Source organism: Plenodomus lingam (assembly GCF_022343315.1).
Source record: "Plenodomus lingam strain CAN1 chromosome Unknown contig_12, whole genome shotgun sequence".
NCBI classification, from domain to species: Eukaryota; Fungi; Ascomycota; class Dothideomycetes; order Pleosporales; family Leptosphaeriaceae; genus Plenodomus; species Plenodomus lingam.
In genome coordinates, this window is record NW_027093930.1 from 185,433 (window position 1) to 210,244 (window position 24,812).

The window sequence follows — 24,812 nt, forward strand, 5'->3', positions numbered from 1 at the left end:
ATGGCGACAGCCGGGCCACGAACGCCTTGACCCCACCACGTCCACGGGTGGCCCTTCGCCATGACAGGGATGGCGGCAACACGCTAAGCCCGATCCAGTCTTACGCGATGTCATCCATTACGCCCAACCATCAGAACGACCTTCGGCTGCACCGCTGCCTCTGATCGTGGCACAGAATCCACCATCTGCCCAGGCCCACGCAACACCACAACACACCTTAACCGGGCCCTGGGCCTGGGTCTTTGCGAATTCGCCCTGCCCACGACTTGCCTCAGTCCTGCCTCAAGCTCATCCGAGCCGGCGGCATCTCCTCTGCTTCCGCGAGTCTGGCTTTGCGCGCCCCCATGCAGACTAGCGTCTCCTCCCGTCCATCCAGCTTTTGCATCCCAAGCTCCTGGCGATAGAGTTGCTGGGCCTTCTCCGAGCCAGCCAGCAATTGCATGAAGCGCAGATGGGGCATCTCGAGCACTACTTCGCGACAGCAGTGGATGATCCATTTCCCAAGGCCGAGAGAACGGTAGGCGGGTTGCAGGTACACGTCTGTGAGGAGGGCAAACGTTGTGTAGTCGGTTATCAAGCGCGCCATACCGATGGCTTTTGCTACTCCATCATCAGCAAAAGCGTAGAGACCGAGCGAAAGAGATTCGGAGAGCATCGTCTCCAAGGCTGCTGGCGATACAGGCGTAGCCCAGAACATGTCTTCCGTCGCAAAGGCTTCCTGCACGAAAGAATGGAAAAGGGGGGTATGATGGGATGAGACGATGAATTTGCGTGAGTCGATGGTGCGCTGCCATTGCCAGACTTTCTTTTCCATCTTCAACCCTAGAATTTTTGGCTGTTGTAGCTGTGGTCGTTGTCGTCGACCTGATCTCGAACTGCCTTTACTTATAGCGTTGCCCTTATCGTGGGTGGTGAGTCAAATCGTCGGCAAATTTGGCATTCTCCAACTATGACTCCAGAATTCGCGCCCTAAACGCCAGATTAGGACTCGAAGTAACAACATGTTCGGCATTTCCACTGCACGGAAATGATCTCGAAAGACGCGAAGTTTGTCCGTACGCAGGCATGCTCCAATGGTTGTGTCCATACCGTTTCTCTAGGGTGTATAGCACCGCGCCATATCACGTCCAGATTATGATGACAGGCATTATTGGTATTGTGATGGCGTGGGAGACGAATGTGTGCTATTCGGCCTGCAAGCCAGGGATATCAACAATGTTACTTGACTCTCTCTTTCGGGACATCACTTCCAGGATACAACACTGGATGCGGCTAGTTACTGGGTATATGATGCTGTGGCTAGTTTAACATTCAAGGCTTACATTGATTCTAGACCGATTGTTCTTGGGCTATCTCTTTGCTCAAACTATAGGAGCGTAGAAGTTGAAACGACCATGAGGGTCATACCGGTACTGTTTCTTCAAGCCTCGTAGCTTCTCTAACCGCCAATCTTCATACCCATACATCTCTTCCATACTCTCGTCTCCCCTGGCGTAATTCACATAAGCATGATACTGCACCTCTGTGCCCTCCAACACCGCATCCCTTATGTTTTTTCCCAATCTCCAGGGCGACGCCGTCGAGACTTGCGTTCCGTGGATACGTCAAAACCGGTGACAGCAGCAATTTGCCCTCTCGGTTCGGGACTGCTGTGCTGTCGATGGGAACGTCAACTACTTCCTGCAAGGCGAACCCTTCAAGCATCATTACAGAAGTGCGGAACTCAAGGGCCATGGCCGTGAAGATATCGACAACTTTTCGTAAATCCGGCATTGAGTATTCGTTGCGTGTGACGGGGATCAAGCTGCGGGAAAAGCCTTTTGCAGACGATGCGCCGTCACGGTTGGCCTGCAAAATGTGTGTTGACACCTGCTAGGTCTGTGATACTCTCATCGACTGTGATGGGCGAAAGAGCGTAGAGTGGAGCTGTGTATTGGGATGGTATTGCTGCACCTTGCCAGTAGATCCACATCATGATAACTGGCTATGGCTTCTTAGTCTCGATAGCTGAATGCTAGGCCTGGGCAATCTTACATTCATAGTGTCGATCTCAGGGTTGTGTGCGAATAATCCGTAATGTGTCATTTCAATGGGTTCTCTCTGGACTCTGAAGCCACTCATTGGCAAGAGCAAACACCGCCTCCATCTTGTCGTGCGTGAAGACGAAGCCACTTGCAGCCCACTCATCCTGCTCTGGCTTACGATCGTATATTTCCAGTTCAACCTGCGTCACAACACCAAAGTTATGCCCCGCACCGCGAATCGCCCAGAACAGTAGGATGGTTGCACAAGATCTGCATCGTTGCACAAGAGGGGCAGCTTGCAGTTCAGCTCATGTCGTGTGGTGTATAAAGTTAGTACCCCATGATGATTCGCTTTGAATGCTGTCAACTAACAGCTGTTCTGCATATCGATGACATGCATAAAGATCTGCGCTACGGTATGTTCTCACCAACATCGCGAACACATACTCCACTGGGGACATTGGGTAGTCACTGTGAATGTATCAGATTTGCTTGGACGCCAACATGGAGCTGTAAGGTGATTATGCAATTTGCTGCAGCACCTGAAAAGCCAATTTAGACATCGAACCCCGATGTATGGAATTCTGTGTACCTAACACATGGGAGAAGAGTTGTGGGCTGGAGAGGGAAGGTGCGGTTCCACAATCGTCTCACGTGCAGACTGAAATGCATGATAAGCCCCCACCTACCTCATCTTCCCCCGGCAACCACCTGTTCGTGATCACGTTCCAGATGAGATTGAAGTATTGGAAGATTTCGAATCGCAAAAGAAAATGGTGAGCCTACTGCGCGTTCGTCTAACGCCTTGTTACCAGCCTTGGATGGTATGATGCGCCATGGAAACATACCGGTACCTACCAGACGTAGCTTACCGTACTTCAATGCTGGCGTACCGGTACTGCCAGCAACGACGAGTCACATTTATAGTCATACACACACACACACACACACACACACACACACACACACACGTTGAGGTAAGCAGCACCATTAGCTTAGGAAGGCGTAATGGAAGGGTTCACTGCCATGTTTCCTTGCTTTGGGCAATGCGAAGCATCCATAGCCAGATTGTAGAGAGACAGCATCAGAACTCTCCGACTCACCATGCCAAATCATTATTTCCTGCCGCTCATTCTGTCTGCAAAACGTATTTTTGGCTTGCATATGTATACGAGAAGGATCGACGATTGGCGAATCACTATGTAGAGTAAGCAACTACTGTAGGTATGGCAGATTGGCGCGCGGTTGATTTGTTGCGCATTGATATTTTCCCCGCAATAAATAGGCACGGGTTTTTTGCACATTGTCTCAGCTGACTCTATCGCAGACATTTCCGTGCATTCGTATAATTTTATGCTGAAGACGAGGCTGCTTCATAAAAAATTCGTGTTTCCACCCGCTATGGATCAGACTCGATTAGGTCAAGTATATACCGGTACTGAGCTCGAAAATAAAAGCTAATTTGGTCCCAGTGACGTAGAAAAAAAAAGAAGCGCTGGCGAAGCGCTGGTATTTCCTGGCAAAAGCCATCAGAAGTGGCGTTTGGGTTACAACCTGTCAGCTACGCAGAATAAAGGGGCTCCAGTGAATTAGTGGTAATCCCTTGCTAAGGTAAATGGAAGCGGCATGGCAACCCTCCCGAACGTCCAAGAACCAGTCCATGACACCCTTGGAAGAATGGCGTCGGCCATGGATAGGAAATGTAGTCTTTCCCATCCTAAAAGCTCTCGTCCAACATGTACCGATATCACGGCTTTGTGTCCCGTGCCCAATGAAATCTACGGCGTAATGTCTACTGCGGCTATCACACTTTACCACGCCGCATCATGATGGCGGAAAACGAAAACACCGCTAGCTGAAGTGCAAAGCATGACTAAAATCACGTAGGCGCTGCAAGATCAGGATAGCCCTTCCTCGCTTTTTTTGCCTTTATTCGGCAGTGATCGCGATGCATTTGATGAATGCACTGCATCGCACGAATGTACACACTGCAAACTACGCTGATCCTTATGTAGATGTATGTAGCATGGAGATCCGGTATTAAGGCGGTAGGTAATATATCCAAATCCCTTACCATAGCAACTGATACCGTCGACGTTGCACGCTATAGAAGAACAGGCGCTTGAGTACCAAGAGTGCATCAAAACACGGCAGAAACCGATATTCTCAGCCACGCCCAGGCTTGGACACGGCATTATAGAGCCAGATGCGTGTCCCGCTGGATAGGTATCCTTCTGATCTAAAACACGGCAAGTCTCCATCAACCTGCCCTTCCAAGTTGAGTAAGTCAAGACGAGGCAGGTGCCATGGGTGTCTGTCTATTGCTTTCCAAGTTCCGCTAAGCAATTCTTCTGAACGTCGATCCTACGATGCCAGGTTCGAAGCAAACATGTGGGGGATCAACAATACCGGTACAAGTGCACTGCGGTTAATTCAAAAGGACCGATAACGGATTTGCTAGGAGGCAGAAGAAAGATGCTTGGACAAGACGACGCCTGGACAGCTTCCAGGAGACTTGAAAATTCGAAGCTGTGTTGAATGTTTTTGCACGTCATTTTGTCGCAGAATCGACTGCCGTTTGTTGTACGTTTTGACGTACTCATCAAGTCTTTTTGAATGATCGTTGACAGTTTCAAATCACCCTTCTTGGGAGATGGTACCGGTACCATACCCATGGTACCTTATCTGCTATCAAAGAAGCCTTGTATTATGACGAAGGGTCATGGGTACTATGTCCCTAGATAATATTCACATATCCAGAGCTCACATTACTCGTTACTAATCACGCGCTCGTAGTTTCTTCTCTGCCATTGGCTCTACACCGAGGCCCATGTTAGTGTCTGACTCGAAGGCTGATCGCTTTGACTCTGTTTTTGATTGACGGTCATCACTGATGCATGAGATCGAACAGTAACTACAATTGCTTTTGAGGATATCTTACGCGAAGAGCCTTGGCTTGCAAACCACGGATTAAACTATAAGTCTGCCTTGGCGAGCATTGAGACTCGAGAGCTGAGCTGCGACGATGCAGGGACCGGGAGCCAGCAAGCGGCCCTCACATCGGCCCGCTCCCGCGCTTTTTCTCATTCGAGCTATACCACGTCTTGAAATGGCTCCTGATGCATCATATCAGTCATAATCAGGAATGGTGATTGGGTTCAGGGGCAGGAACCTTGCGCGTTATCCGAATCTTCCCTTGGACAAGAACTCCGCCGCATCATCGCATATTTGTGGGCTAACCTGCATTGCCGCTCAAGACCTCACATGCACAGCATCCTTTCAGGGCGCCCTGAACTTCTTCTCCGATGCTTGCTCATCGATTACGCACCCAGGAGTCCACGAAGATTACCATGTCGAGCATAGCATGCGTTTGGACAGATTTCCGTAACGATGCCGATGCCGACCAGTGGTACGGGGATTCGCACATACCAGCCGTCGTCGGGAAACTCGGGACCACGGCAAAAATTGCAGAGAAGGCAGAAGACAACGCATTCAAAGAGGTCGCCGCCATCCATGGGACCTTTATGACAGTGTACGACCTACCGGATGGCCAATCCACTGAAGATCTTGAGGTGCAATTACGCCCGGCTCCAGACAAGCTTCCTAAAGATGCACGGGTGCATTCACGGATCTACACAGAGTTTGCAGGCTGGTTAGGGGATGATTGGCGAGGAGGTATGCATATCTTCAATCAGTCCCAGAGGTTCACGTCAGCTTACCCTTCTCACAGATGAGCAAGATATTCAGATGTGGGTTGTTGTGCGTTGGCAACCAGTCGATGCGGTACACGATGAGTTTGTGGAATGGTTCACAGAAGAATTTGCACCTGGCATGCTCGAAAGCCCGGAACTCCTTCGCATGCGTTTATTCAGAGTCGACAACACGTCATCATTCAAAAATCAGGAGTATGAAGAGAGGGATCTCAAAGCGGTGTTTCAATACATGACATTCTGGGAGTTCGATTGCGATGAACTACCCTGGGAGATCCTCGTATACCTGGGAAGCTCGGAGAGGTGGAGGTATTACGTTGAGGGCGGATACGTGGTATGCCCCTGTGATGCATTTTCGCATGAAAACACTTGCTGACACCATGATAGAATTGGCAGATCGCACAGTACCTGGTGAACAAGATATATCCTGATGACAAGAGTACAGGCTCGACCTCGAATCGCGCAAGTATTGCCATGCCCAGACGAGCTGTAGGTGCATCGGATGCGTCAGACTCCGACGATAGATCAGCGAGGGATTCAGATGATGATGACATACACCAGAATGCGGATAAGAGAGGATCAGATGGAGGTACACACGGTGAGCCATACGTAGTACGCTGAATCAAGGGCAGCTGTGCTCTGATTTTGACTTCTCGTACATGTTTAATCGTCCTTGCGTAATACCCACTTGGTTCCGACCGTGTTCTACTAGGACATGGCCTCTGTGATTATCAGCTCTCAAATAACAACAAAACGACTATTTCTATCGCTTTGCCAGTGCATACAGTGCCATCTCCGAGTCCGCTTTCCCTTTCAAACGACTGTGCCTGTTCGATAGAAGATGGCGTGAGGCTTCAGACACTCTGAGCCCAGTCTGTGGCGAAGGTGGTGACATCAAAGTACCAAACATTCGCGGTCGATTGATTTTATAGCTTGCTGGCCGATTGACATGCCGCGAGGTCCTAGACCTGGCGAAAATATTCGCAGACGGTGCTTGTGAAGGGTATGTGAACTTGGAAGTGATAGGTAGGCTCTCATCAGTCCCAGAATCAATCAAGCCACCCGAAACTTGCGAAGAAGAGTCTTGAGGCCCGGCCATACCGGTAGGTTCCGATCCTGATGTCGCGGCGTGTACAACAATATCTTCCCCCACAGTCTGAGAGCCTTGACCAACATTGGAACCCATAGACGCAGAATTGAGCTCAATCGAATCACCCGCTGCTCGACGGTTTGCCCGAAATTCCTGTCCAAAGACCAGTGTGGCAGATTGTTGCTGTGTCAGCATCGGCTGTACGAAGGGGCTGTTTGGTGGGTTCAATGGTGTGGATGGGTTATCCCTTTGTTCAACGAGCCTTCCTTGGTTTACAATCCGGATACTACTCTTGTCGGGTACATTCTTGTCATGTTTGCCAGGTGCGGGTCCTGCCAACGATGCGCGAGAGAGTCTGTGGAACAGGGGTGACGTTTCTGAACACTTAGGCCCAATCGACGTTGCTGTGAACACCTTCTTTCGGTGCCGCTGGCTTGTGTGTTCAGGACTAGATTCTGTTCGTTATTGTGGGTGTGAAACATTGACCTCGCTTCGATGGGACTTCAGGATTGCCTTTCCACATGACCGACAACAGGTGCAATGAGGGTTAGCGTAGTCATTCTTCCTCTGTGGTTGCAAACAAGTCGCATTTACTTCTGCATGGTTTCGGCTTTTGGCCTGGTTGACTTTTCTCTTCTGTTGAGCTTCCTTTCTTCCTGTCGACCGCGTAGATGGCCATTGTTTATACTCAAGGGATTGCTGAATGCCGACGAATCTCGCACAGAAATCAACACCATTATGGTCTGGGTTCTCTTCGATATTGACGTATATTCTTCGCCTACCACGTATGTCCCTCATGTCCTGTATCATTTGGTAGACACCAATACGTCCTTTTTTCCCGCCACTGTCTCGTTTCCGTGCATACACGAACTGTAGTCGTGATCTGCTAGACTGCTCCTCAACCGAGGTCTCGGGCGAGAACAACACACGAAATGTGCCGCGGAAGCCGTGCTTTGCCAGTAGATTGAGTACCATGGTCGTCACAGCATCAGAGGAATGAGCGTTAAGAATAGGGATTGGAAAGGGACCCGCTCAGCGAGGTCGAAGGCGTAAGTGCGACATGTCTCACTAAACTGAGAGCAACGGGATTATCGAGGAGCTGTGGAAGGCGCATACCCCATTGATGCAAGAACAACTACGAAATGGAAGGCTCTATGCAGAACTAGTTCTCATGGTGTGGTCTAGGCACTGTTATATGCCTGTTGTATCTCAGAGTATGCTTCAGGGTGAATCAGTCCCTCTTGGATATTTCCAGGTTCGAATCTTGAGGGCTTCAGAGCTCATGGCAGATAGCACATGAATATGCAAATATCGACTAGTTGTTGGACTCTACGACATCTTGGTTCCCTCAAGCTTGCTTACCTACAACCAGGCAGAGTCAGGAAGCACGCTCCCCATGAGTCGTAAATGCAGCAGGCGCACATGCGTCTCGTATATCTTGCACCTGGGATAGCCCATTCCGGTCGTTGTACAACATCCTTCTGGAAGAGGCTTCTCGGTGGTTGCATCGTTGACGGGCCTGGCTGATACCGGTACCTACCCGATATTGAAAGTGCCTATCCGTATTTCGATACGGCGACATGTGTCACAAGGGACTGGGCAATCGAGAGTACCGGTAGGAAGGGAACGAATTTTCAAAAAGACTCCAAGGCAGATGTCACAGATATCTTTTCACAGGAAGAGCTATCTTGACATGAACACGAGGTTTTAGTGGGATCTGTGTCGTTCTACTCCGTCGGGGCAAGGAGCTAACTTAATCACGTGACTGACTGAGTCTTCCAAGCGGGTCCGGCATCAAATTTCGCTCGGCTACTGAATCGATGGCTGCCGCATCATTTCCCGGTCTGGCACTTTGTACTCGCCATCGCTTGAGGAAATCTGGGAGCCACACGTGGGCCGGCTGGATTACCGCGGTACAATGTGGTTAGAACTGGGGTGCATGGCATGGTAGGTTAGACTGTGGGGAACGATCGTTCTCCTATGACTTCAGCCCAATGAGATGGAAATCCCGATCCAAACGAAGCAACCAGGTACCGCCAAGATTCACTGCTTCCGCCGAAAAAAACGACATTTTCGGCCCTTTTCGATAGGCGAGATGGCTTCCTGTAAAGCAGCGGGACAACATCTTTCGTGTTAGCGACCTCTACCAGTGAAAGAAGAAGACTCCATTCTATGGGCATATGGGATATCACGAATGGGGGAAGACAGTGCTCTGCACAGTGATGGAGAGTGTAAGACTGCGAGTTTATCCAGTTGCAGCGTCTCCAGATACAACAACGCAACAGCAGCTGGGCGCTGAGAAATCCAACCAGCGATCTTGGCTATCCCGGCACATGTCTGAAGGCAGATCACTTGCCTTCGCCTCCGGCCCAACGGTTTATACGACGATTATTGCCTTCTATTCGGTCTATGCGGTGGCATATGATTGACTCGTTGGAATACTAGCTATTGGACAGTTTGAAAAGCCATGGATGAGTCGTCACCGCTTCACTGCAAAGCAAATTTCGGGATGATCTCTGGAAGGGTACTTAGCTGTGCAAAGTCAGACGAACCACGTGTTTTTCCTTGCGAGTGGATGACTTCCCGCTGTCTAAGAGAACGCCACAAGCTGCCTGGCATGTATCCCGCCAATTACATTATGGCCGGCCGTATGACCGTTTATGTATAGCTATCCATAAATATGGCTCGGAAGCGAGAAGGCGTGCGTCTTCTGTCCTGGATCGGCGCTGACGCATACTGGTTATATGGAAGGTGTCAGTTCTAATCCTGGCGAAGCATACTTCTTATGCATGCAACTTCCAACGCTCTCTACGGAGCTCGGTTCAACTGCCATCGATCTAACACGCAGGCACGCAAAATCGATCTGGCATAATGGCACTCGACTCTCAATCCACAGTGTCGATGTGGGTTTGTCTGATGCTGTCTGTTGCATTGATCTTCATTCGACAAGTGTTGCGACGAGTTCGAGGGCAGTCTGTGACGCGCGGCGACTACTGGTGTTTATCGGCAGCGATATTCATCCTGGGGAGATTGTTGGCTAATCACTTCCTCCTGCTCTATGGATCAACAAGAGGTGAGTCTCACCATGCACTACATACTATAAAATGTTAACCACAGAGCAGTAATATCGCTAGAGGACAGGAGCCTGTTACTTCAAGATGCGTACTCGAAAAAGGCATCCAAGATCATTACGGGCAGTAAACTGGTGCTGGTCACTCGGTCGCTTTTGATGTGTGTGTAAGTAGACTTGACGTAATCAATGAATTTGACAGACCACGACAATCTGATTACGCAAATAGCCTTTGGTCTCTGAAGATGGCAGTTCTCGATCTACTTGGACGACTTATCATGAAGATGCCGTACGAGCGCAAAATTCTCTACGTCTTCTGGACTGTTCTGGGTGTCACCTTTGTTGTTTCCATCACGACCGTGTTCGTAGAATGTCACCCATTTCAGCGACACTGGCAGATATTCCCAGACCCAGGAGAATGGTACGATGCATTGAGTTCCTACCTGTAGTCCTGTTGAGGTAAATGCTAATCATTGCAGTGTTGTGGGCAACATCTGGCTCTTCACCTACGAAATCTGCAACATCATCACCGATGTCATACTGATGGCAGTACCGTGCTCCCTCATTCTGTTCGTTAAAATCCCCGCGATGCAACGCCTTCGAATTCTCTTCCTATTCAGTATCGGACTCTTTCTCATCGCCATCAGCATCCTGCGGATAATTCAGGGCAAGAATTCACGTGCGCAGCGCGCGCATACTCTATGGGCTTCGTTAGAGATACTGTTTGCAGTCATCGTTGCTGTGACTCCTACCATTTACGCACTCGCCCAAAATCGCAACGAGAACGACACGTACACAAAGAGCCATATGAATACGAAGAACACTGTCAGAACTTACGCAGTTGGAGAGGACGGAAGCGAAGGATATGCTACGCGAGTATGGACGGAATTGAACGATACTGCGAGTAGAACGGATAATACGAGTATAGAAGGAATTCTTGTGGAAACACGATACGAGACATTGGGAACGAAGATATGAAAGCGCTCGGCCTACATCTCACAACGACGACGATGATTTAATACTTCGAAACGACGACAATGATTTAATAATTCAACCACGTACATTACTATCTCCAGACTTTTCCAGTGCTTTACGGAGGTGAAGCTTCCTAAGCTCATATCTAAGCCCAAGCCGTCAACGAGCAATGCGAAGAGGTTGAAGGAAAAGCTGAATCCATGCGCTCGAGCTGGACCTTCAACCTATGAGGTCGTCTTATCGATCAGCTGATCTTGAGCAGTGTGGAGCTATTGTCGAAAGAAACAATCGTACGGCTGTTATTGCAGATGGCGAACATGAAGAGATGCGAGAAGGGGGTAACCTGCCTTCCAGAATCAGGCTGTTTGAGAGAGATAAATGTATACACTACAAGCAAATCGTCGGCGTTCCAAGAAGACCTAATGCACTATCAGGTTATCAGGCTGATAGCAAATGAAGCCAGATGATGCAGACTCAGTCAGTCTATACGCTTTCGAGCAGGTCGATTTTGTAAGCGCGAACAGCATAGAAAGATGTGGCTGACTCGAATGCACCAGCGCTAGCCCTTTGGCTGCGGATCCACCAATGGTGGTGACTGCGCGGATGATCTCCCTCACCAAGGCACGAAAACATCGATCATAATCGTCGGATTCCGGCGTACGAAGGAAGTACATATCTGCTGACATTGCGGCCATTGACTTCTTCTACACATTTTACATACGAGTGATGTTCAAACCCGTCAGTGCACCTGGGAGTGGCCGATGCAGCAATCCCATCTATCCAACCGACACCGTCTTTCCATAAGATGCTTGCTACTATATCACGCGCATCACAAGCTGCGACTTCCGCAACAGGACAAAATCGTATCTATGCTGCTACCTTCTACTCTGGGACAATGAGTAAAGGAGACTACAGTCTTGGAACTGCTCTTTTCATCTTTCCGCGATATCAAAACACTAAGATATCCTACCGCGCGCCGCTTCCAAGACCACATCGTGCCTTCGACACCCCTGATTAAAGGTATTAGCAAGGTTTCATGACACCCAAAATCGCTCTCTACCAAAGCCCTTGAAGTCGACATGCCCCGCGATGCCGCTCGGCACATTTAGATGTGGGCGGTTCGGACGCTCAAAGCGGCAGGAGGAAGATGGATGGAGCATTTTTAGTGGTGCGGTGATATTGTGAGGGATACTTAGGACACTATATACCCCGGCATTTGTCCCATACTGCTTCACTTGGCACTTGCGCCATTCCATCCACTACATCCGGAGAGAACGTCGTCCATCTGCAGGGCACCACAACTTCCTATCAGATTGCGCTGCCCAGCCTACTTATTGCACGGAGGCTATTTCTCAAGATGGCAGAAGTCAAGACTGACAAGGCTGCTTGGCAAATTCGCTTTGCCTGGAGAGAGAATAGCGCAGTGGACAGGAACAACGACATGTACAGGTTGCAGAAGAGTAGTTGTCATCGCGATGTGTATAAAGTCAGGAAGGTAATGCAATGTTGATATTGGACATCCTCACTCCACTACCTTCACTCCAGCACAATCCAGCACGGTCGACTTCACGATGCAGTTCTTCACCCGTCTTCTCGCCGCAGCGGCGACAGCAGCTCCGTTCCTTGCGCAAGCTGCTCCACTCGCACCTCGTCAGGAGAACTTGATTCCCGACAAGTACATCGTCGTGTTGAAGCCAGAGACCGACATGGCCTCCATCACAGCGCATCACGAGACAGTCCGTGCCATTCATGCACGCAACCTCGCTCGTCGTACAGATGAAGAGGCAAGCGCTGGTATTGAGCGCGAGTACCAATTTGGTGACTTCAAGGGCTACGCTGGAGCCTTTGATTCCCAGACCGTGGAGGAGCTGAAGTCTCTTCCTGAGGTTCTTCTCGTGGAGCAGGACCACATGATGACCACCAGTGCATTGGTGACCCGTAAGACCAACCGGATATATATTCCACTATTTAGACCTTTATGGCTAATGCAGACCCAGAAAGCAGCTCTACTTGGGGACTTGGAAGCATCTCCTCTCGCACCCGCGGAGCGACCAGCTACATCTACGACGACACTGCCGGTGCAGGCACCTTCTCCTACATTGTCGACACTGGCATCAGAATCACTCACAATGACTTCGAGGGCCGCGCAACATGGGGCTTCAACGCCGTCAACACCAACAACAACGACAACCAAGGTCACGGCACCCACGTCGCCGGTACAGTCGGTGGCCGCACCTACGGTGTCGCCAAGAGGACCAACCTCATTGCTGTCAAGGTCTTCGAAACGAACAGCTCGCCTTCTTCCACTGTCATTGCTGGTTTCCAATGGGCTGTAAACGACATCGTTTCCAAGCGCCGCACCAACTCCGCAGTCATCAACATGTCTCTCGGTGGCATCGGATCCGCCGCCTGGGACGCTGCCATCACCGCCGCATGGAGCCAGGGTGTTCTCGCCGTCGTCGCTTCTGGAAACGAAAACACCCTTGCTTCCACCCGTTCCCCAGCCCGTTCTCCCGAAGCCCTTACCGTCGGTAACCTGAACACCAACGACGCCCGTTACAACGGCGCTGGCGCATCCAACTACGGGCCTGCAGTTGACATCTGGGCTGCCGGTACCGGTGTCGTTTCCACTTACTTCCAGAGCAACACTGCCACCGCTACGCTGACTGGAAGCTCCATGGCTTGCCCCCATGTTGCTGGTTTGGTGTCTTACCTCCGTGGATTGGAGGGTTTGTCGACTGCTGCGGCTGTCAGGGCGAGAGTCATTGCTTTGGCCACACCTGGACGTGTTACCGACGGCCAGGGTGCTGCCAACCTTGTGGCTTACAACGGCAACGGACGTTGAACATCTCGACGCCAAAATATGGAGGAGGAGTCAAATTAGAGATTTATCAAAATCATAACGAGGAATCAATTAGCTCTTATATCGTAACAACCATGAACTTCTTTCAACATGCACGCATTCACACTTCCCTTATTCTCCTCCGTTAAAGTGCCTCGCTCTCAAGATGTGCTATACAGCAATCCCTCACATGATTACTTACCACTTCCATGTCCTAGGGCCAAAGTACTCGCCATCAGCAACAGTCTTTCTAACAGCCGCTCCCGCTCCATCGAGAGTTTTGCCCACAATTGTGGTACCCCAGTATTCGGGCATTGAAGCACCAGGCAACTGGACACAGAAGAAGATAATGATGGCGCAGAGAGCAAGACCAACATCCAGAGCAGCAGAGGTAATGTAGTTATACTGCATCCACCAGCCCCGGTATTTGTTCCGAATGAACCTGTTGAAGATGTAACCGATTAAAACCCAAGACAACTATAATCACCATTAGTCTTGTGTATGTATGCTTTATTGAGAAAGAATAGAAGTGCACTCACTATATTCATGGCAGAATATGGGGGAACGTATCCCATGCACGCAAAAATAACAGGCATACTCAGCCGACGAATCCACGAGACATGGGGAAACATGCGAGCAAGGCCGTAAACGAGGAAGGGAGATGCAAACCCAATGAGCCAGAAATACTGGAGTTCTTTGTAGACTGCAATGCCAGAGAAGAGGTGCTTGGGACCGATGGCGCCCCAGATGACACTAGCATTGTAGAATGTCTTGATGTAGGCGCAGGTGAAGTAGCCCGAAGCTTCAGAGGTGCAAACGTTTTTGATAGCACCCATGGCCCACTCAATCGTCGCGAGCTGGCAGAGTGTCGACCAAATGGTAGCAACCAATTGGGCGGCAAAGAGAGTGCGCTGGGGAACATGCATGTAGTGGCCCATCTTCAAATCTTGACAAAAGTATAGCGCCTGGTTCATGACGATGTAGCCAAAGGTTTTGAACATCATCATGGCGATGGGATGACCGGGCTGAAGGTAGCCGATGATGAACTCGGTGAAAACATTAAGGCCAAGTTGGATATTGGTGAAGGCTTGGATGATACCAATAGGTACTGTCCAAACGGCTGCAATGGCAACAGAAAGAACGACTGAGTACCATGCCATGCCAGTTGGGAAAGCGAGAGCGGATGCGAACGCAAATGCGAGCATGACTAGGAATAGCGCTATGTACCACCAAGTAGGCACCAATCTGTACTTGCGCATGATTCTCATGTGCACGTCGTCAAGTTCGCCAGACGACGATCGCCAGCGGCGCCAGATCTCAGCACCATGGAACAGGTAGGTGTTGCTAAGAAGAGCAGCGATGGAAGCAAAGCTCAATCCGTAGGCCAGCGCAAAAGCGGTGGAAAGAAATAGAGGGGAATATTCCTCATACTTGACGGGATCGACAATGTGCTCGGGGGTGAGAATCCGGGAGATGTTGTAGATCGCACCAGTGTTGTCCAAAATGCCGTTTTGCGAGATTGGGACATAATCTCCGTACCAAACACCGGAGTAGTTCAGCGCTGGTATGAGTAACCAAACGAAGAATATGATACCAATTGCAGTGTTGGCATGCGCTAAGAGTATGAAATCAGTATTCTTGGCGTACACGAATTGCACAGAATCCTACGTACCGTGCCAAGGACTAATCAACGGACTACCATAAAATCCGTTGATCTGAGCCCAATCGAGGGTAAAGCCAGTGAATGGGAACCCAAGCGAGATACCGGTAGTTTGTCCAAAGAGCTGGTTGACGATAACGTTATTAGGCTTGGCCCAGGTAACCCAGGCAAAGTAACTGAACGCGGGAATGATAAAGTCGGGGAACCAAGACCAAACAAACATGCCGGCCATGATGTACATGAACCATCTATAACGGGATATAGACCATCCATCGGTTTTGGAAGGATCACTGGGGCTGTGATCATGCAGCGCATACAAAAAGCCGACGTTGACGAGAGCGCCGGGCCAGATCATGGCTGCAGGTTCAACAAGGAACTTTCGGGCAGAACCTGCCAGACCAAATCCCATACATTGTGTGGCTAAGGCAAAGAGTATGTTGAATCCCCAGCCAAACTGGGTTGTGTCAAAGTGGTAGAACTTCTTGAGTGAAACAATCGTATCGATGAAATAACCAGACCCACCACCGAATGCAGCATTGGCCATTGCGACGATGATAACATGTTCCTTCACATTGAACGGGCCAGGGTTTAGATTGGTCTTTGATCCAAAGAACTTGACCTCCTTGTTTGGCAGGAGTCTTGCGAAGGCGAGGCCAATGGGATATGCCACCAGCAAAACAACGTACGGGCCAATGAAGATGATCGGATAACGCAGCAAGAACAGGGAGTTTACTGATGAGCAAATCGTAGTCAACAAGAGACCAATTATCCATGCTCGGATAGTATTCGCTGAGACATCTTCATCGTAGTTTTTCACGACGGCGCGGACCTGAGTGAAGGTGAGCCGCGAAATATGTCGGAGCGTTGCAGGTACTGTAACTTACTTCAGGGTACGGTGAGTTCTCGATGACCTCCCCAACAAGTTTTGCCTCGCCTTTGTGGTCATGAGCGCTGGTAAAGACATCAACCATCTCAATGGCATCATCTGGCATATTCGGGTCCCATCTGTGTTCACGACGGAAGACATTAAGGCGTCGGTTCGCCTCTGTTTCGCTGATGTCGCGAATGACCTCGTCAATGACGGGATCTACATCTCCGTGGCCAGCGACTGCGTCCTTGCGGCGAGTCTGCTCTACGTTGCTTTCAGTTGAGGATAGTTCAGTCACACTGATGGGCTCTTGGCCGGTTTTGGTCCTCTTGAAGCCCAGCCTCTTACTGAAGCGTTTGCTGGACGACATCTTGGATATGAGACAACGAGGAAGAGAATAGTCAAGTCAAAGGTGAAACTTGGGCGCCGGTGGGGAATAAGCACCGCCTTATGTCCTTGATCTGCTGCTCAACGGTACACTGTCGCACTTCGTATCGCGGCGAAGGGAGCCACGATAGGTTATCTGGACAGCCGTTTCCCTTTTTTGGTTCGAAGGCCGGCCACCTGTCGGCCATGCAACATAGCACGATAATCGGCACGCGCTAGGTCTGCGTACATTGCCTGCTTGTTACCACGCCGTAATTGAGCAGCGGCAAGTCTCTACCTAGATAACCTAGGAGATTACAAAGATGCTACCGTAAATGAAAATGATTACGATAGAACTCACAGTCTTGTGGCCTTGCTGGTCAGGTGTTGCTTCTTTATACGACACATCACCAGCTTGGTCTTGAGAGCTGGATTTGGTATCTGTACCGGTACAATTTCGGCCCTACCACCGTGTACCCCACAAGTTCTTGACATAAATACCCAACATTGGAACGCTTAATTTCCAATGGCACCTTCTTATCTTAGTGTATGAACGGGATCATAGCTTATCGGGTATAAGCCGTGCCACCTCGGCGGGACTTGTTTGTTAGTGGCTTCATAGCGCAGTTCTTGACAAAGCTTGATACCGAGGCTCGCTCGTAGGGCAAACGATAGTATTATGATTCATGATCACATAGTCAAAGTTATCTTCATGATCGTTGTTCCATCGAGCCACAGTATGCAAGGTGTCAGGTGTCAGTCGAGAGCGGCTGTTACTTGAGTGATGAAATACTGCAAAATGGGGAATTGATTGTCAGCGAATCGCCGCTCGCAATTGACCGAAACAAACGGCTGTATTCGGAGGCAGTGACACCAAATGTAAGTGTAGCCGCAAGTTCATGTATCTGCAACTTTTCCGAGAGAGTAGAAAGATCACAGTTGTGTTCTAGAAGATACGCTGCATGACACTCAGTACGGTAGTACGGTGTGTTTGGGTATCTGAGCAAGCGGTAGTAGATAGAAGTAATGATAGAAGACAGCATACAGCAAAGACAACTTTCCATGTCGACCAGATCTCGGCCTGATCCGGGTGAGCTTGCATACATGTACGAACTTCTAGCCGAAAAAGAAAAGAAGACCACTATCGAAAATAAACGGGAGAAGAAGATAAGAAGCATGCATAGACGTAACATGATTGTCAGAGAAATGCGCCATCTGCTATGTTGATGAGCAAATCGACATGTGGGAATTCGGTCCTTCGGGCCTAGGAAATCATCATGGAGAGTCGGTCAATCGGACCAAGAAATCACCGGCCATAGTTTTGCGGCCAACCAGAATTGACAGTTTTTCCAGCTAAGTTAGATGAAGCAGTCTCATTGTATACCACGTCAACCTCGTAAGGCCATTCGCTTTTCACCATATACCTCGATTGTCCTGCGTCGCTGATAGATAGAACCAAGTCCGGGATCGGGTCGCCAATGAACGTGTTTTGAAGGGAAGCAGCATGATATCATCAACTCCATATTGGATTTGGTCTTGGCTGACGCGCAATTCTTCAGGAAGATGCTGCTTTGTGGATGCCTGGATGACAAGCATGGAACTGCTGGTTCAAAATTGCATGATGGAGGGATGGAACGAGCAGTCATGATGTCGAGTGGTCAGATGGAGGAGGGGCTCCAGGCGGCATGGGAAGATAGTAGGTCGACTGTTGTCCAATGTGAGCGAGGGCAGGGTTAATGGGGTCGACTGGATCAAAGGAGCTTCCATATCGAAAGCCGTCACTGTTGCTGTCATTGCGGTCGATACCTCCTGGTAACGGCGGTATACTCATGCCTCGATCGTGCATGATTGCTTCCATCATCATCTCAATGCGAGCCATGCGAGCGTCCATTGTGGTTTCCAAGCGCGCCACGCGGGCGTCTATTGTGCTCTCGAAATGGGACATACGCGCATCCATGGTCGATTCGAGCCGAGCCATGCGGGCTTCCAAGGGCATATCAGCCATGCTGACGTCGCTTTCCCGCCGTTCCAGAGCCTCGTTACGTGGCAGTGGATTCCTCGAGGGTAGATTGTTATTGTCGACAAGAGTGGATGACGGCGTGTGCGTAGGTGTCAAGCGGCTGAGGTTCTGGAGGGCTTCAGCCGCCGTCTGGTCTTCTGAGAAGAAGCACCGTTTTCCATTGTCGATACATCGCTGGCAGGGGTTCTCGCCAGAGCACTGCTCAATATTTAGTTTGGCTGTGATTATATGGGTACATTTGGAGGCATATCTCTCCCCCTGGAGAAAGCGAGTAGCCCTGGGATTGAGCAGGCGCAATGTGCATCACGTACTTTGAGCTTTGAGCGTCTACAAGATACGCCTACGTTCCCAAGTCAGTCTTCCCTCTTGCAGATCAAAGAGGTCGTCGAGCAGTGAACCTGGTACCGCTAAGGGCACGGAACGGTCGGAATGCTGCGAGAATGTTGGACATGCCAAGAAATGATCAAACAAAAACGAAGAGGGGACATACATGCTTTGGGGGCGTACTTTTGACGTATCTTCTTGCGCTTCGGTGAAGAAGATCTTCTCTCGACGTCCATGTGCTCTTGAGGCGATCGTCGATCGTTCATGGCGCGATGGATTTGTTGTAGGGAGGAAGATGCAGGCCGAAGCTATCGGAACGCGCCCAGGCGTCGACCAGGATTCCAGCGACGCGTGAACGCTTTGGCCACCGCTCAGTGACGCTCTAACACCCACACACTTATAAGAGATGTACGGCCATGAAGGTATTATATGTCACACTTGAATGTGTTTCTGCATGCACTAATCTTCTGTTAAATTGGTTTCAAGGTTGTTGTGGCATCCTAGAATAATACTCGGTCCCTCCCTTTCTCTCCTACTAAATATCTCCAACCTATTCAGCTTCCCAATGTCAACCGTCACAGAGAGTCCGTTATCTTCAAATCTCCTTGTATTCTATTGAACAAACAGCGCAACAACTAGGTCACACGCCCACTTGTGCCACTAGTATGTCACATATAATAGCCACAGGATCTTTGTTGCGAGAGCTGGTATGCTTAGTCCATGCTTCATGCCAAATCGCATCTGCCATTGATCTTGCCACAGCTTCCTTCACTTTGGAGATGCGGTTGAAGTGTGTCAAGTGTTCGCTTGCATCCATCAACTCGTCCTGCTTTCTCTTAATAATTTCGTACTAGTCTGGTACTCGAGAAGAGCAACGTCGCATACAACTTTCGAGTCCAATCCAGCCTGAACATGAACACATGGATCTTTTCTGGTAGGAATGCAAACTGTCGCATGAATATTTATTTTTCTTCCTGGTATAAGTGCCAGCTATCACAAATTGGGACAAAGCATCGTCTGTCGCTGAGGAAAATTACATGCATCTCTTCACGGATCACCTGTACCGGTAATTTTGTAGGAACCTCTGTACATGATGTAAGCATGGCATAATATGTACATACTCCATCTGCGCTTAAACATCGGTCTCCAGTGCTCCATTATGGATCCTGCCAGTGGCTACCTCCTCCCGACTTCAATTAACGTGTCCTGTTGGAAAGGCCGTCATGGAGCCGCGCGAGGAGGTGGCACTGTCAGACGGTGCGCCACAGCCGCCGGGAAGGACCTGCAGGATTGAAGTACCTAAGTATCTACCCTCCATTTCTCGCGCCCACGCAAGTCTCCCTCTTCACATTGACGACACAATGGACACATGACATGCGCCCTGTCGCTGGCCTAGAGAAATTCGCCTACCAAGCACCATTGATCACCACAACAACCCCAGCGGCCTTGTGCGTGTCCTCAAGTTGGGCGACGGCTGGTCGCAGCACCCCTGCCCTACCGCCACCATGCCTATCTTCACCCCTTCACGCCTGGCCATCATCGTCCTCTCCTCTTCGCTCGTGATCCTTCTCTGGACATTTGGACTGTCGAGACCGCTTGCGGCGCCTGCGCTGCCTATAATCGACCACCATGGCCAGGAGATTGCGTCTACTGTGACCCTGCCATCCACCACGCCATATACACACACGACAGCACATAGAAGTATTGCTCCAGGGGCGACGAGCGTACCGGAGCATGACAAGGATGGTGTTCGGTGGAAAGATAGGATGAATGGAACAGTATCTGAGCCCTACAAGGAAACCATACAACCGCCTACACACGGTGTCGCCGACTTCTGCAAGGATGCACCGGGCGCGCGGCATATCATGGTCGTCATGAAAACGTCAAAAGCAGAAATCAAGAGCAGACTACCAACACACCTCGAGAGCTTGCTTGAATGCGTACCCAACTTTGCCATCTTCAGCGACCATTCGGGCGAAATCAACGGCTACACGGTGCACAATGCCCTCGAGCCCATCAGCGGTGACACGAAGCGAAATTACGAAGAATTCCACGAATACCAGCTCATGCATGCAGACACCGAACACGAGCCTGACATGGCCAAGACCAAGGCGTTGGACAAGTGGAAGTTCTTGCCCATGGTGTATCAAGCATACCACCTACGACCCAGTGCGAGGTTCTTCATTTTCATCGAAGCCGACACGAGTCTGAGCTGGACCAATCTCCTGCAGTGGGCGGGACGACTCGATTACCGGATACCATATCACAGCGGAGCACCCACCTACATGGGCGGGGTCCAGATTGCACAGCGAGGCTCGGGCATTCTACTATCCCAGGCTGCCATGCGACGATATGCCAAATCTTACGACGAGTTATATGAGTCGAAATGGGAGCCACAGGTCGCCAAGGAATGTTGCGGTGATCTACTCCTGACCAAGGCGCTCAACGATGCACATGTTGAACTCTACACCTCCTGGCCAATGCTCCAGACTGAACAGCCAAGCACACTTGACTACACAAAAAAGATCTGGTGTTCGCCTGCTATATCATGGCACCATGTGCTTGGCGACGATCTCAAAGGCATGTGGGAAAATGAGAAGAAATGGGTAGCAGCCAAGGGCTGGAAGGAACCCTATTTGTACCGTGACGCCTTCGCTGACTACGTGGCCTCGCACATGGAAGCACAAAAAGTTGATTGGGACAACCTCAGTACTGACACGAAGATTGTCGCGCCGCAGGGTCGCCAGAAGCAACTCAAAGAAGAAGAAGAGCGCAAGAAGAAACATGAAGAGGAGGAAGCAGAGAAGAAGAAGCACGAAGTGGAGGCAGAGAGGGAGAAAACAGAACAGGGCAAGCAAGATGAGGAGAAATCTCCCGAGTCCCTTCGACCCAGTGAAGAGACCGCGGAAGATGAAAAAAAGCCTACATCCACGCAAACCATACCAGCCCCCACAGATACAAGCACCACAGTCTCGAGCCCATCCCCACCCCCGCATCAAAACCGCGCCCCCGCCCCCGCCGACGACAACGACAACCAACCCCCCAATTGGGACAAACTCACTTCCCTGTTCCTCAACGCGGGTGACTCAGCCGCCCGCTGCCAAAAAGCCTGCATCGATGTCCCAGACTGCTTGCAATGGCGCTACACCACTTTTGGCGACGGCGAGTGCCACCTAGGCAAGGTGTTGCGTCTCGGTGCGAAGAAGGCGCCAAAGAGCGATGTCAAGTGGACGAGTGGGTGGCTTGTGGAGAGGACGGGGAAGGTGACGAAGGATTGGAAGTGTAAAAAGCCGCAATGGAAATTTTATCAGTGATGGAATGGGGGGAGGCGAATGGGCTTGTGGGTGGGTGGTGGGTGATGTGTGGGTGTAAATGGAGCGAGAGAGGTGAAAGACCGAGAAAAGGAAATGGATCTGGGACGGCGTACTTTTTTTTTCATTTCACGTCTGCGTAGCAGACCAATATGTTTGTTAGCAGAGTTTATACCCAACAATGATCGATCTGCACGCATGAGTACAACTGCCTTATATGTTACATGCACTTGACCATGACCGTGACCCTCACATCCAACACCCCATTAACCTATAAACTCTCCTTCACACAAACACCACACAAACAACATCTACTCCACTGGATCCCTCCCACCCCGCCTCTCTATTTCCGCCAAATACTCCTCTTCAGTCTCAAGATCAAACGGCAAAGGCCGGGTCAGCGGCAGCATCGAAGCACCGTGTTGTTCGAGCTGTTTGAGGCGTTTAGCAGTTTGTGGTTTGCTTTTGTTGACGCTGTAGAGTTTGACGCGGCTAGAAGGAGTGGGTGGGGTTTCGTGTTAGCGGTATGGGGAGTGGTAAAGAAAAGGGGAGACGTGGAGGGGAGCAGAGAGGGGAGGGGACTTACTGGCAAGATGAAGTGACGTGGAGGTCCCAGTTCCATGCGCTACGGACGAAGGTGGGTTGGGTCTGTTGTACTGAGTTAGTGATGTGGTGGGAATGATAGGGGGGTAACGGGAGGAGGAGACGGGAAGGGTTTGAGGGAAGGATGTAAGGGCCTATGGGAGCGGAGGAAGAACACAAGAAGGAAAAAAAGAGAATAATTGAGAGAAGACGTACATTCAAAGCATCATCCCAGCATCGAACACAAAACTCCAACCACCCCTCGGCATCCACCGGAATCTCCATCCACCATGTCCTCCACGCATGGAAATACTTTGTACTCATATTCTGATACGGGACTTCGTACCAGACGCCCCCGCCATCATTACTCACTTCGACGCGTTCGGGCCAGCCACTGCCACTGTAGGCCCAGCCCGTGAGTTTGATCTTGCCGTCGTGGACGATGACGTCCTTGTCCACTGGCGTCATGATGGCGCTGGAAACAGGCATCGTCTGGATACTGAAGCCGTTGCTGTACGTCACATTTTGTTTGCCCATTTGTGGTGTGTAGTAAATGTACTCCTTCATCTGGACGGGAGCGAGCGATGGGTCAGACAGGACATTGATCCTCGTAAGCCACTTGCAGCTCCTCGCCCCAATGTAGCCCATGACGACTACGCGCAACGGAGCGCCGTGAATGGCAGGCAATGGTTCCCCATTCATACTCCAAGCCAGCATGACTTCGTGAACCTTGACCTTGCGCAGCGGCACGCTGACGGCGTAGTTGTATACTTGGCCCTTTTTGAAGTACGTGTCTGCGCCGAAGAATTCGACGTGTTTGCCTCCGTCTGCAACGCCGCCGCAATACTTGAGGACTTTCTTCAGGGACACGCCGACATAGCGCGCGGTTCCTATTGCGCCTTCGCCCCAGGGGGCGTTGATGAGTTCGTCGCCGTCGCCGGGGTAGTCGTGGATTTGCTCAATGCGCCGGGTGCCAGAGCATTGGAGGGTGACGGTCGTTTCCATGCGGGGGAAGAGAGATTCATCTTGCAGTTTGGCGAGAGAGATTTTGGTGCCTGGTCGATTGACGAGGCCTTCGACCTCGAAGAAGTATTTTGATGGATCGATTTCGGGGATTCCACCATGGTTGCGGACAAAATGATCAGGATTGGGTGTGATTTCGCTCTAGATATGGGGAGTTAGGGGAAGGAACGGTAATGTACAAGGTGATGATGGGTCATTACATGCCTCGACTAAACGTTTCTAGACATGGTCAATAGGAGATTCATACTTCTGGCATGACATTTACTCACTCTTGGTGGCTCGCCGTTGTAGGGGAATTGCAGAACGTGGATCATATCTTCTGATTTCTCCTTCTTGACATAATCCCAGGAGATTTGGGGCAGATCTTTTATCGTTTTTCCCAGGGCATAGTGATAATACCTATCTGAATGTCAGCTATGAGTACTGACCAAGTTGAGTGGAGCCTACGTACTTCCAACGCACGCCCTCAAGTACAGGATTCGTGTCTGGCAAGGGCACCATCTGAAACTCTGGTGGCTAACCGTATCACTTCATCAGTCGCTCTTCGCTGAGATTCCTACATCCTTGGCTTACAACAGGGAAATCATATTGCGCAAGAATCTCCGCAGCTTGCTTCTTTTTCTCTGGATACCTTTCCCATTCGATATACCCTTTCCATCCTTCTCGCTCCTCGGGAAAGTCAGGCTCTGTGCCCTTTACATGGAACGGCAGCGCGTTCGGTTCCGCTGGTGCCATGCTCGCTCTTCAGTGTAGAAATTAATTCTGTGTAGTAGTCGAAAGAACGCGAGTTGCATAGAGTTGAAGCAACCCAAAAGAAACGCAGGGAGGTTTGCAGAAGACCCCATTTATCCCATGCACCAGTCCAAGACTAGTCAGTCATGATGCTAGAGTGATGTTGATTATACCTTTTCATGCGCTGGTCCAACGGTCGCTCTCGCCTTCATGCA

At 50.3% G+C, this 24,812-nt stretch overlaps 11 protein-coding genes across 11 annotated transcripts; 5 read left to right on the forward strand and 6 right to left on the reverse strand.

The window, feature by feature from the left end:
• Nucleotides 1–271: 271 nt before the first annotated feature.
• On the reverse strand, nt 272–814 carry IAQ61_001293 (uncharacterized protein; the record flags this gene model as incomplete). The annotated part of the gene is made up of 1 exon (XM_003839542.2): nt 272–814. The coding sequence occupies one exon, from the start codon at nt 812–814 to the stop codon at nt 272–274; it is 543 nt and encodes a 180-aa protein (XP_003839590.2).
• Nucleotides 815–4,230: 3,416 nt separating this feature from the next.
• Nucleotides 4,231–4,473, forward strand: IAQ61_001294 (uncharacterized protein; the record flags this gene model as incomplete). Its single annotated transcript, XM_066095049.1, has 1 exon — nt 4,231–4,473. One exon carries the CDS (start codon nt 4,231–4,233, stop codon nt 4,471–4,473), a length of 243 nt encoding a protein of 80 aa, XP_065954897.1.
• A 439-nt stretch (nt 4,474–4,912) lies between these two features.
• IAQ61_001295 (uncharacterized protein) lies at nt 4,913–6,492 on the forward strand. Its single transcript, XM_003839543.2, has 3 exons — nt 4,913–5,699; nt 5,755–6,068; nt 6,122–6,492. The coding sequence occupies exons 1-3, from the start codon at nt 5,330–5,332 to the stop codon at nt 6,353–6,355; spliced, it is 918 nt and encodes a 305-aa protein (XP_003839591.2). The 5' UTR covers nt 4,913–5,329; the 3' UTR covers nt 6,356–6,492.
• Nucleotides 6,493–6,497: 5 nt separating this feature from the next.
• On the reverse strand, nt 6,498–7,634 carry IAQ61_001296 (uncharacterized protein; the record flags this gene model as incomplete). The annotated part of the gene is made up of 2 exons (XM_003839544.2): nt 6,498–7,253; nt 7,419–7,634. The coding sequence occupies 2 exons, from the start codon at nt 7,632–7,634 to the stop codon at nt 6,498–6,500; spliced, it is 972 nt and encodes a 323-aa protein (XP_003839592.2).
• Nucleotides 7,635–9,695: 2,061 nt separating this feature from the next.
• On the forward strand, nt 9,696–10,872 carry IAQ61_001297 (uncharacterized protein; the record flags this gene model as incomplete). Its single annotated transcript, XM_003839546.2, has 4 exons — nt 9,696–9,897; nt 9,947–10,061; nt 10,124–10,315; nt 10,374–10,872. 4 exons carry the CDS (start codon nt 9,696–9,698, stop codon nt 10,870–10,872), a joined length of 1,008 nt encoding a protein of 335 aa, XP_003839594.2.
• A 416-nt stretch (nt 10,873–11,288) lies between these two features.
• On the reverse strand, nt 11,289–11,555 carry IAQ61_001298 (uncharacterized protein; the record flags this gene model as incomplete). The annotated part of the gene is made up of 1 exon (XM_003839547.2): nt 11,289–11,555. The coding sequence occupies one exon, from the start codon at nt 11,553–11,555 to the stop codon at nt 11,289–11,291; it is 267 nt and encodes an 88-aa protein (XP_003839595.2).
• A 200-nt stretch (nt 11,556–11,755) lies between these two features.
• IAQ61_001299 (uncharacterized protein) lies at nt 11,756–13,836 on the forward strand. Its single transcript, XM_003839548.2, has 2 exons — nt 11,756–12,807; nt 12,867–13,836. The coding sequence occupies exons 1-2, from the start codon at nt 12,441–12,443 to the stop codon at nt 13,712–13,714; spliced, it is 1,215 nt and encodes a 404-aa protein (XP_003839596.1). The 5' UTR covers nt 11,756–12,440; the 3' UTR covers nt 13,715–13,836.
• Nucleotides 13,837–13,909: 73 nt separating this feature from the next.
• Nucleotides 13,910–16,609, reverse strand: IAQ61_001300 (uncharacterized protein; the record flags this gene model as incomplete). The annotated part of the gene is made up of 4 exons (XM_003839549.1): nt 13,910–14,188; nt 14,251–15,326; nt 15,384–16,200; nt 16,256–16,609. 4 exons carry the CDS (start codon nt 16,607–16,609, stop codon nt 13,910–13,912), a joined length of 2,526 nt encoding a protein of 841 aa, XP_003839597.1.
• A 1,638-nt stretch (nt 16,610–18,247) lies between these two features.
• Nucleotides 18,248–19,215, reverse strand: IAQ61_001301 (uncharacterized protein; the record flags this gene model as incomplete). The annotated part of the gene is made up of 3 exons (XM_003839550.1): nt 18,248–18,823; nt 18,937–18,965; nt 19,116–19,215. 3 exons carry the CDS (start codon nt 19,213–19,215, stop codon nt 18,248–18,250), a joined length of 705 nt encoding a protein of 234 aa, XP_003839598.1.
• A 1,239-nt stretch (nt 19,216–20,454) lies between these two features.
• Nucleotides 20,455–22,263, forward strand: IAQ61_001302 (uncharacterized protein; the record flags this gene model as incomplete). The annotated part of the gene is made up of 1 exon (XM_003839551.2): nt 20,455–22,263. The coding sequence occupies one exon, from the start codon at nt 20,455–20,457 to the stop codon at nt 22,261–22,263; it is 1,809 nt and encodes a 602-aa protein (XP_003839599.2).
• Nucleotides 22,264–22,571: 308 nt separating this feature from the next.
• Nucleotides 22,572–24,600, reverse strand: IAQ61_001303 (uncharacterized protein; the record flags this gene model as incomplete). The annotated part of the gene is made up of 6 exons (XM_066095050.1): nt 22,572–22,752; nt 22,847–22,908; nt 23,059–24,006; nt 24,135–24,264; nt 24,317–24,381; nt 24,439–24,600. The coding sequence occupies 6 exons, from the start codon at nt 24,598–24,600 to the stop codon at nt 22,572–22,574; spliced, it is 1,548 nt and encodes a 515-aa protein (XP_065954898.1).
• Between the last annotated feature and the right edge of the window lie 212 nt (nt 24,601–24,812).